General features: G+C 39.7%; 1 protein-coding gene across 4 annotated transcripts in view; it reads right to left on the minus strand.

The window, feature by feature from the left end:
- The window catches only part of TRAPPC9 (trafficking protein particle complex 9), a 715,201-nt gene that overhangs the window by 649,926 nt on the left and 52,957 nt on the right, over window positions 1-12,318 (minus strand). For 3 of the 4 annotated variants that reach the window (XM_017501725.2, XM_017501724.2, XM_037728922.1), the window contains one exon: window positions 176-297. In XM_017501725.2, coding sequence (XP_017357214.1) covers window positions 176-297 — 122 coding nt within the window. Of the gene's footprint in view, window positions 1-175; window positions 298-7,807; window positions 7,818-12,318 lie in introns of all 4 variants that reach the window. The other variant, XM_037728923.1, reaches the window with a different exon arrangement.

Below are 12,318 nucleotides of genomic sequence, written 5' to 3' on the forward strand. Positions count from 1 at the left end.
TTGAATAAGAAACAGAAAACATTTTAGGCATATAGTATTGTGCATTAGCTAGTAGGACATGAATACTTACAGAAACAAATAATTAAGAGATATTGCCGCATTACGCAATGTAAAATGGGAACTTCTGATTAAAACAACATAATTGTGTAAAAAATTCACAAATCAATAAAATTACCTTGCTGTAATAGGAAATAGCCTCTTTATACTTGTCAATTATGTCTTCGGGGCTAAGGCAGTTCTTAGCACGTCCGATCTCAGTGCTGGTGTCGGGATTGATGCCATTGGTGGTGAGGGCACCTGCAAACCGAGAGGAAGAAAAGAAATAATCTTTTGCTTTTACTCTATTATTTCTTTGTTAGTTTAAAGAAGGGCATGAATCAGATAAAACTTAGATGTGCCCTACTGAACTTTAAATAACGGAAGTGTTTAGTCTTCACTGCTTCTATGCTTCCTATAATAGCCTTGCTATCAAAGCATTGTATTAAATGTTAATTAACTCAGAATAAGTTTTCCTCTCTGTTGGAATTTTTTATTGAAGAACATGAAATGCATTACATAAAAGTAACATATTTACAGTAACTAGCTCAATTGTCTTGAAGGCAATGGTGAAGTCAGCGCACATTCTCTCACGGCTTGAAGCTCTTCATGCTAGCAAGGGACCACCCCGCATCCTCAAAGGAGATCAACTACGCAAAAGCATTTTCTGAACCATATGGCATTAAAAAAAAACTTATAAATGATAGTATGCTTTCTATGTCTATCATTTTCTATTTCTGACCAACTCCTATCAATAAGCAGAAGTATCTGATTTCCTAGTGACCAAACCCACATGGGCAAGCATTTTGGAGAAACTTCCATTTAAAGAATACAACCAACTACACAGAGAACTCTGGCAGAAAAAAAAATAAAGACAAAATATTCATTGACTTCACAGAACACTCAAAAAATATTCTCCAAAATCTCAATAGCAGGAAAAGCTTGACTTCCCCGAAACCACTTGGTTAGATTACAGAGAGTAAGCATCTCCCACAAATCCTGCTTCCCGTGCGCCACTGGGAAGCTCAGGGATGAGCCTGCCACCCATCTCTATAACCTCACAAGGCCAGGGACATGCATCTCACACCCCTCACTGCCCTCACAGGCTCACTTCTCACCCTTGTTTTCTAACCTAGGTCCAGTTTTTTCATCTGCGTATTGTCTGTTCTCTAATTCTATAACCTGCCTCAAATGCTTTTTGGAACAAGACAGAAGAATAAACAGGTAAGTGGAGAGGTGGATGGACAAATGGGTAGAGAACTCTAAGAAAAGGGGAACAAAGCATTTCATGTGCAAAATCCTCTTCTAGTAAGGGAAGAAAGAGCTGGAACAGAACTGTAAAGAGGCAGGTGGTTTAGGACTTTGTTTCCTGCTGATTTTGTGAAAATCACAGCAAGAGACAAGAGGGAAGAACTATAAATAATAATAGGAAAAAAAGGGCAAACTTGGAAAAATATATCTCAAATATGTACTTTTTAAAGAATAGATCCAAAACAGCAAGACCTGGTGATATAAACTGTGCATAGTCAGAGAATTGAGAATTCCGTCCCCCAGGCACCAGGCATCCCTCGGAGCGGTGAGCATTTACACGAGTTGTTATAAGGCCATCGGGGCAAAAGCGACATTTTTTCACACTTAGTGGAAAGCAGGACCTAAGTCAGCAATGTCCACACGTGTCATCATCTCCAGCAACCCTATGAGAGTATACTTAGTGTACCCCATCTCTACAGGTGAGGAGCCAAGATCTAGAGAAGTTCAATCTCCTTACTAGTTCTCACAATTACAGAGCTGGTGACTCAAAGCAGAAGCCATCTTGGGCCTATGTTCTTAACCACAGAAGTGGGGTGCTTTATGTGCTTTTCATGCTTATAATACATTTGTTTCTAGTGTAAGTTAATATTTAGTAAGTGGCAAGGAGTCTTGACTTATTTCGTTAGCGCTAATGAATTATCTTTACATTGTTCAGTTTTACTCTTTTTTTTCCCTTAGAGAAATGGTTGGTGGGGGTTAGAATGAGGTGGATTTTTCATTCTTCATATGGTATCTCATCTCTTCTCTGAGAAGTAAATGATCAAAGCATTAGAGGGAAATCCCCTGCCACAAAGAAGAAACAAGTGCTCCCTCCATCTTTTAAAGAAAGGGCATCTCCAGTCACGAGGGCTAATTTGATAAACTTAATTTTTTTTTTTTTTTTTTTGATTTTAGAATTTTTTTTTTTTTTGAGACCAAGTCTTGCTCTGTTGCCCAGCCTGGAGTGCAGTGGTGCAATCTTGGCTCACTACAATCCCCACCTCCTGGTTTCAAGCAATTCTCCTGCTTCATCCTCCCAAGTAGCTGGGATTACTGGCACCCACCACCACGCCCCGCTAATTTTTGTTTTTTTAGTAGAGATGGGGTTTCACCATGTTGGCCAAGCTGGTCTTGAACTCCTGACCTCAAGTGATCCGCCCACCTCAGCCTCCCAAAGTGCTGGAATTACAGGTGTGAGCCACCATACCCAGCCATTAAACTAAATTTCAATATAAAGGCCAGAGGAAAAATTTCTATGTGGAGCAACCAAGAACAATATAAACCATAGGAAAATAACAAGAGCATAGCTCCCAAGAGAGCTTAGTGAGTCGGACCAATTTAATTTTATTCTACAAAAGAGTAACAATTTCTAAAAACACTAGTAAGCCATAGATTTGATCTTCCTTGGCATCTGTAGAGTTGTGACAGTGCATGAGACGTCATCATGAACTAGTGAACCAGAGCTGTCATCATGAACTAGTGAACCAGAGCTGTCAAGACACATAGCCTGTAGATTATAGGCAGAAAATCAATGCCACAGGAGGCTGAGACCTAGACAGGAGGAGACACAAAGAAATGGCATGGAGGAGAAGTCACAGGGACGGGGAGGCTGAAAAGGGCACCACTACAAAGGTTCTCAAGTATCAATCCAACAATGGTTTCATCATCCACTAAAAAGGTACATAGTGAGCTGCTGCCATGCACAAGGCTGTACACAAGGCACAAAACTGGAAACCCAGACATACAAATAAGATAAAGCAAAAAAAAAAGAAGGAAGAAAGCAGAGATGGATGAGGCCAAAGAGAGAAAGCCAAACTTTTCTCTCCTACAGAGAAGAACAAAAGGGGCTTAGGTACACCAAGAACCAATGTGGCAATAACTTCAGCCATGGCTAACAGGCTAGCACCAGCCTGGGTCACAAACACCTGCCGTCCAACTACAGAACAAAAACCCTGCTACGTGGGCACCATGGACTCCATCCAGCAGAGGAATGGCAGGAAGACAGGGCGTCCACAGGCGGCAGTGTGGGATCAAGTCCTCCGGCATCAGGACATGGCGCCTGGAATCACTGGAGCCAAGACAGACTGTTTAAAAATGGTCCTGGGACACCTGGGTGGCCACCTGGGGAAAAAAAGACAAAATAAAACCCACGCCTCACAGGAGACACAAGAGGAAATTCCAAATGGATCTAAGATCTGAACATAAAACAGAAAACCTTAAAAGAAGTTCAAAAAACACAGGTAAATTCCTCTAAAACCTGGACAATGAAAAATGTTCTCTATCATACAAACCTAAATGCAATAAAAGATTAATATATTCGATTACATTAAAATGCAGCAAGATTACTATAAACAAAGCCAAAACATAAATGATAATGTGATTTAAAACTATATGCAATGCATATCGCAAAGAGCTAATATTCCCCATATATCAAGGTCATAAAAATTAAAAGAGAAAAAAATAACTGAAAATCCAACAGAAAAAAAAAAAATGACCAAAAGATTTGGACAGACAATCCATAAAAGAAAAACAAACAAAAAACTGACCCTTAAACATTTAAAAAGATGTCCAACTTCATTAACGGTAAGAGATGCCATTTGTTACATATCTAAGTTGCAAAAATTTAAAAGCCTGACAACACACTGTGTTGGTCAATCTATGGAAGAAATGCTCGCAGGCACTGCTGCTGTGAATGCAAACAATGGAACCTTTATGAAGACGACTCTGGCCAAATCTAGTAGCACCACATGTATGTCTCCTTTCTGACCCAGTAATTCCACTTCTAGGAGTTTACACTCAAGATACACCTTCAACGGTACAAAAATACTCCTATGCAATGTGATTTGCTGATGTATTATCTGTAACTACCAAACACTGGAAACAAACATCCATATGTTGAAGCCTGGTAACATAAAACACAGTACCTGCACACTTAGTTTACCACACAGCTGAGAAAATGAATGAAGAAAATCTCCATAAGCTGATATGAGTTGACCTCCAGGATCCATTAGCAACCGAAACAAAACATAAAACAACAAGTACAAAAGAATATATGTAATATCCTACCTTTTGCACAAGAAAAAGAATTAAGAACATCAATGTGGCCGGGCGCGGTGGCTGACACCTGTAATCCCAGCACTTTGGGAGGCTGAGGCAGGCAGATCACCTGAGGTCAGGAGTTCAAGACTAGCCTGAGCAACATGTTGAAACCCTGTCTCCACTAAAAATACAAAATTAGCTGGGCATGGTGGCGCATGCCTGTAATCCAGCTTCTTGGGAGGCTAAGGCAGGAGAGCTGCTTGAACCTGGGAGGTGGAGGTTGCCGTGAGCCAAGATCGCGCCACTGCACTCCAGCCTGGACAACATGAGCAAAACTTCGTCTCAAAAAAAAAAAAAAAAAAAAAGGGGAAAATTGATAAAAAAAAAAAAAAAAAAAAGAAGAAGAAGGAAAAGCCAAGAACAAATGATATTAGTAGCTACCTATAAGGGTAGTGAAACAAAGTGGAAAGAACAGAAGCAGGGCGGGGCACGGTGGCTGACGCCTATAACCTCAGCCCTTTGGGAGGCAAAGGAAGGATCCTGGGTTGAGCTCAGGAGTTCAAGACTAGCCTGAGCAACGTGGCAAAATCCCATCTTCAAAAAAATTAGCCAGGCATGGTGGCGCACACCTGTGATCCCAGCTACCTGGGAGGATCGCTTGAGCCCAGGAGGTCAAGACTGAAGTGAGCTGTGATCATGCTGCTGCACTCCAGCCGGGGTGAGAGCATGAGACCCTGTCTCCAAAAATAAAAGAATAGGAGGGGAAGTAGCACTTCTCTGGTTAACCCTTTTTATATAGTTTTGACTTTTGGAACCATGTTAACATTTTATATAGGTTTGGACAGGCACCGTGGCTCATGCCTGTAAGCCCTGCCCTTTAGGAAGCCAAGGTGGACAGATCGCCTGAGGCCAGGAGTTCAAGACCAGCCTGACCAACATGGTGAAACCACATCTCTACTAAAAATACAGGCCGGGCGCGGTGGCTCACGCCTGTAATCCCAGCACTTTGGGAGGCCGAGGCGGGCGGATCACAAGGTCAAGAGATCGAAACTATCCTGGTCAACATGGTGAAACCCCGTCTCTACTAAAAATACAAAAAATTAGCTGGGCATGGTGGTGTGTACCTGTAATCGCAGCTGCTCAGGAGGCTGAGGCAGGAGAATTGCCTGAACCCAGGAGGCGGAGGTTGCCATGAGACGATATCGCGCCATTGCACTCCAGCCTGGGTAACAAGAGCGAAACTCCATCTCAAAAAAAATAATAATAATAATACAAAATTAGCCAGGCAAGGTGGCATGTACCTGTAGTCCCAGTTACTCAGGAGGCTGAGGCATGAGAATTGCTTCAACCTGGGAGGCAAAGACTGCAGTGAACCAAGATTGCACCACTGCACTCCAGCCTGGGCAACAGAGCGAGACTCTATCTCAAAAAAAAAAATTTTATATAGATTTTGAAATATAAAACAGTAACTCAGAGAACTGTAAAAATAAAAAATAAAAAATTTAAATCAACAAAGATGGGAAACCCACTAACAATACAGAAACATAAATAATTACATTTCAAATAACGTAATCACACTGATAGGGAGCTTTAAAGAACAAATCCAAGTAACCTCTAACTGCAGCACCTGTGTATTTATCCTGTCTCATGACCAAAAGAACTACAACCAGTCCTTGAACTCCATGTAGGGGTTTGTTTTTACAGTAATATTGGTTACATGTTGTAGGACTAAGAAAGCAAGTAACTATATTGATGTCCTTGGGAGTCATGTTTCTCCCTGGTGGAGAAGGAAGATGTGAAAGTCAAACAGGGAGAGAACAGAAAGAACTCTGGGATTTGGGTCTGTAATTGGAGAGAAGTTGGTATGAAGTTTACATAACAGCAGAAGTTCTCAAAGGGCCTAGAATCAATAAACCTCAGTAGCAATGAGCGTATTTACTGACCAGACCTTGGTTTCTAAATACCACTCTCCAGCAAAAGAAACTAAAATTCCTTAGAGAAATGTCCGATTCCTGAGCTGGGACAGGGAAAGTACAAAACAAACCTAAAATATCTTTTTTTTTTTTTCTTTTTTTTGAGATGGCATCTCCCTCTCGTCACCCAGGCTGGAGTGCAATGGCACAATCTTGGCTCACTGCAACCTCCATGTCCCAGGTTCAAGCGATTCTCCTACCTGAGCCTCCCAAGTAGCTGGGATTACAGGCACCCACCACCCACACTTGGCTAATTTTTGTATTTTTAGTAAAGACAGGGTTTTGCCATGTTTGTCAGGTGGGTCTTGTACTCTTGGCCTCGGGTATCTGCCTTCCTCAGACCCTGAAATGTTGGGATTCCAGGCGCCCGCCACCACGCTCAGCTAATTTTTGTATTTTTAGTAAAGACAAGGTTAGGTTGGTCTTGAACTCTTAACTTCAAGTGATCTTCCTGCCACAGGATCCCAAAATGCTGGGATTATAGGTGTGAGCCACCGTGCCCAGCCTGTACCTAAAATATCTTGAGCCTAAATGTAAACAAGTATTCAATAACTGATTGAGGAACAGGTCAAAAGGTTACAAGAGTCGTCCTGAAGAGATGCGTTGGCCAAATCTAGCCAATGAACTACAAAATAAAGAATAATAGCAATCGATTAGAACCCACTGAAAAAACAATGATCCGTAAGTCCATAATAATAATAGATGAATGGATAGAAGGAAAGAAGGATAAAAGAAAGGAAAAAAAGCTCCTCCTTATAGTAAAACACTAATGAACATGTAAGGAATGATGAAGCTAGAAAATCACCATTTGGCAGCATCACAGCAATAACTGACTCAGGTGAGATTCTTCACTGAATGCCAGAACCAGGAAGTGAAAGTGTGATGACAAACAAGATGTACACATGGTCTCAAAGTATTTCCCACAAATTACTTACTATTTACATAGAGGAAAACAGTAACTTTACAGTGGAAAACTCGATCAGACTCCACTTTAACCAATTATCAAAGTTATCCTCACCAGGAATGCGACAAATGAACCCCATGTGCCTCTGATTTAATGCACAATGAATCACTTATTTCACCTCTCCCTCCACCCTGCCAAAACGCAAAATCTCATAATCATAAAGCGACTTTGGGCAAATGCAAAGTGAGAACATTCTGCAAAATAAATCGCCTATATTCTTCAGAAACATCAATTATCATGAAAAACGAAGACAGGCTGAGATGATACTAAGTGCGACGGACACTCAGTGCTGCGCGTGATCTGGGACGGGCTCCTGCGTCAGGAAATACAACTGCTGTACTGGAACAGCTGGTGGAATGCAAAAAGGTCTGGAGGGTAGATAAAGGTACTGAATACATCACTGCCAAATTCCCTGATTTTCATCACTGTACTGTTTATGTGAAAACCTTGTCCTCAGGAAATGCACACTGAGGTATTCAGGACGGGCATCAGGTCTGCAACTCACCGTCAAATCGCTGAAAAAAAAAAAAAAATCTGTATACTCACAGAGATCAAATAATAAAGCAAATGATACAACTGACAAATATGGATGAAGAGTATATCAGAGTCCTCTTTACCACTCTTTTATAAAATTTATACGTTTTTAATTATTTCAAAATCAACAGTTTAAAAAAGTAGAACTATGATAAACTCATTAAGTTACAAAACAAGTCTATTATATTAAAAATAGGATGCATTTCATAAAGACAAGAGCACTAAAACACATGCAATTGGGAATATAAATGAAATGAAAATGGAGAAGATAAATTACAAATGAAGATCATAGGCCGTGATCCATTGGTTTTTGTGTCTGGGAAATAAATAAATAATAAATATCATAGGCATGAGCAGAATGAGTCATTTTTTCACTTACACACTCATAACACCTGCTAGGTGCCTCTTCCTTGCCAGGCACTGAGCTGGGCACAGGAAATACATTGCCACAGCAGTGTGTACAGTAATTAAAAAGTCACCACCCAGGTTACGCATAGTAGCTCATGCCTGTAATCCAAGCACTTTGGAAGGCCAAGGCAGGTAGTTCACCAGAGGTCAGGAGTTCGAGACCAGCCTGACCACCATGGTGAAACCCATCTCTACTAAAAACACAAAAATTAGCCAGGCATGGTGGCACATACCAGTAATGCCAGCTATTCAAGAGGCTGAGGCAGAAGAATTGCTTGAACCTGGGAGGCAGAGGTTGCAATGAGCTGAGATCACACATTGCACTTCAGCCTGGGCAACATGAGCAAGACACTGTCTCAAAGAAATAATAATAAATAAAAAGTCACCATCGGACACTATGATTAAAGGAACATAAGCGTCAGGCCAGCCTTTGGCTTTACTGACAGCTGCCAGACACCTACTGAAGAACCAATTGTGCAGGAAGATTGGATATTTTTTCTTCCCTAAGGATATAAAAATTCTGTAATAAGACTGGAGGTACATCATCAAACAAATTAAAGGGAAACTGACCCGGGAAGAAATATGAAGAAGTTATGGTTTTTAAGCAAGCTAAAAGAAGACAAAGGAAGCATAACCAAAAAAAATTCTACAGTAGAAATTTAAAAAAAGGAGGAGGAGGAGGAGGCCAGGAGCAGTGGCTTACCCCTAAAATGCCAGCACTTTGGGAGGCTCAGGCAGGAAGATCACTTGAGCCCACGAGTTCGAGACCAGCGTGGGTAACATAGTGAGATCCTGACTCTACAAAATATCTAAAAATTAACCAGGCATTGTGATATGGCCCTGTAGTCCCAGCTACTTGAGAGGCTGAGGTGGGATGATTGCTTGAGCCTGGCAGGTTGAGACTGCAGTGAGCCATGATCATCCCACTGCACTCCAGCCTGGGCGACAGAGACCGACCCTGTCTCTAAATAAATAAGTAAATAACTGAAATCACAGAAATGTGTTTCCAGTCACAACAAAATTGTTTAACAGAATTATTTTAGAAATCGACAACAGAAGGAAATTTTGGAAATTCACATATACTTGGAAATTAAATAGTACACACCTAAATAACCAATGGGTCAAAGAAGAAATCACAAGAGAAATTAGAAAGTATTTTTTTTTAATTTGAGACACGGTCTCACTCTGTCCCCCAGGCTGGAGTGCAGTGGTGTGACCTTGGCTCACTACAACCTCTGCTTCCCAGGCTCAAGCAATTCTCCTGCCTCAGCCTCCTGAGTAGCTGGGATTACAGACATGTGTCACCACCACCAGCTAATTTTGAATTTTTGTATTTTTTGTAGAGATGGGGTTTTACCATGTTGGCCAGGCTGGTCTCGAACTCCTGACCTCAAATGATCTGCCTGCCTCGGCCTCCCAAAGTGCTAGGATTACAGGCATGAGTCACCACGCCCAGGCTAGAAATTAGAAAATACTTTGATTAACTAGGCATGGTATCATGGCCTATAGTCTCAGCTACTTGGGAGGCAGAAGCAAACAGAAGGAAGGAAATAAAGCTTTGAGCAGAAATAAATGAAAGGGAGAATTGAAAACCAATAGAGAAAAGCCAACAAAACCGAAAGTTCAGTCTTAAAATGACCACACAGTTATGCACTACCCAAGAAGAAAGAAGAATCAAATTACTAAAATCAGAGCTGAAAGAACAGACATTACTAACAAGCTTACAGAAATAAATTGCAAGACAATATTATGAACAATCATATGCCAATGAATTTTATATATATATATGTAGATACAGATACAGATTATAGATATAGGCATAGATATATCTAGATGAGATGGGCAAATTCCCAGAAAGACACAAACTACTAAACCTAACTCAAGAAGAACTAGAAAATCTAAATAGACCCATAAAAAGTGATTAAATCAATAATCAAAAAATCTCCCAGAAAGAAAAGCTGGGTACAACTGGCTTCAAAGGTGAATTCTACCAAATATTTAGGGACAAATTAACACCAATTCTTCATAAATTCTTCCAGAAAACATAAGAACAAGGAACACTAACTGATTCATTATATGAGGCTAATGTTGCCCTAACACCAAAACCAGAAAAAGACATCAAAAGAAAACTACAGACCAACAGTACTTATGAATATAGATGCAAGGCAAGGGGCAGTGGCTCACGCCTGTAATCCCAGCACTCTGGGAGACCAAGGCGGGTAGATCACCTGAGATCAGGAGTTCAAGACCAGCCTGGCCAAAATGGTAAAACCTTCTCTCTACTAAAAATAGAAACATTAGCTGGGTCTGGTGGCACATTCCTGTAGTCCCAGCTACTCAGAAGGCTGAAGCAGGAGAATCGCTTGAACCTGGGGGGCAGAGGTTGCAGTGAGCCAAGATCATGCAACTGCACTCCAGGCTGGGCGACAGAGGGAGATGCCATCTCAAAAAAATATATATATACAGAAGCAAATATCCTCAATAAAATTACTAGCACACTGAATTCCGCATGATATAAAAAGGCTTATACAACATGAACGAGTGGGATTCAGCTCAGGAATCTAAGGTTAGTTTAATGTCTGAAAATGAGTGGAATAAAAGACAAAACCACATGATCATCTCAATAGACACAAAGAAAGCATTTGATAAATTCAACACCCTTTCGTGATGACACTCAACAAACTCAGCATAGAAGGGAATGTTCTCAATCTGCTAAAGGGCATCTGTGAAAAATCCACATCTACCATCATGCTTTATATTAAAAGACTCCCCCAACAATCAAGGATAAGACAAGTCATCCAAATTAGAAAGGAAGAAAAACTCTCTCTCTTTTCAGATGACATGATCTTGCTTATAGAAAATCCTAAAAAATGATTAGAGCTAAGAAATGAGTTCAGCAAATTTGAAGGATATAAAACCAATACACAAAAAATTGTGTTTCCATACACTTGCAATGAATCATGTGAAAATGAAATTAAGAAAACAATTCTGTTTACAATAGCATGAAAAAGAATAAAATACTTAGGAGTATATTTAACCCAAAAAAAACTATAAAATGGTATTCTGAAAACTCAAAACACTGTCAACAAACAATTAAAGAAGGTAAATGTTGAAAAGGCATCCCATGTCCATGAATTAGAAGATGTAATCTTCTTAAAATGGCAACACTCTCCAAACTGATCAACAGATTGATTCAACATAACCTCTATCAAAATTCCATCTAAATTCTTTGTAGAAAATGACTATCTGATCTTAAAATTCACATGGAAATTCAAGGGATCCAGAATAACCAAAACTATCTTGAGAAGAAATGAACAAATTTAGAAGACTTACACTTCCCAATTTTAAAATTTACTACAATTTACCTGGGGCGGGGGAGGTATGGGTAATTTTTTAATTTATTTATTTTCTTTACCTTTATTTTCTAAATTCTCTATAATGAAGATGACTTTTACAATATGGAAAAATATGATTTTGTTTTTGTATTTTTTTCTTTTTTTTCTTTCCAACTTTTATTTTATGTTCAAGGGTACACATGCAGGTTTGTTACATGTACAAGTTATTTTTTTAAACATGCACACCTACTCCTTGAAAAGAATTTATAAAGAGGTAAACAAATATCTAGAGAAAAATAACTTATAAATAAGAGTATATTTAAATTTTTCACAAATTGAAAACTTAAAAGCATCAAGTTCCTAGGGAAATTTATATAACATATAAAAACAAATTCATTTTCAAAAGTTATAATTGACTAATGAAAACCCAACAAACAAAGGGAAAATCATTTGATAGGCAACTTTAAATACATGGAAAGGCAAAGGTCTAGAAATTACAGCTCCAGCCAGATACAGTGGCTCACGCCTAAATTCCTAGTGCTGTGGGAGGTTGAGGCAAGAGACTCACTTAAGGCCAGAGTTCAAGAAATTACAGCTCCTGTAATTCAGATACTAACTCAATATGATGAAAGAAAACCTCTACCTAGGAGACAGTGGAATTCTGAATATAAGACAGGATAAACTCAGTCCAAAGTGTACTAGCCACAGTGATTTTTTTTTTTTTTTTTTTTTTTTTTTT

Source organism: Cebus imitator, unplaced genomic scaffold (genome assembly GCF_001604975.1).
Source record: "Cebus imitator isolate Cc_AM_T3 unplaced genomic scaffold, Cebus_imitator-1.0 Scaffold284, whole genome shotgun sequence".
NCBI lineage: Eukaryota > Metazoa > Chordata > Mammalia > Primates > Cebidae > Cebus > Cebus imitator.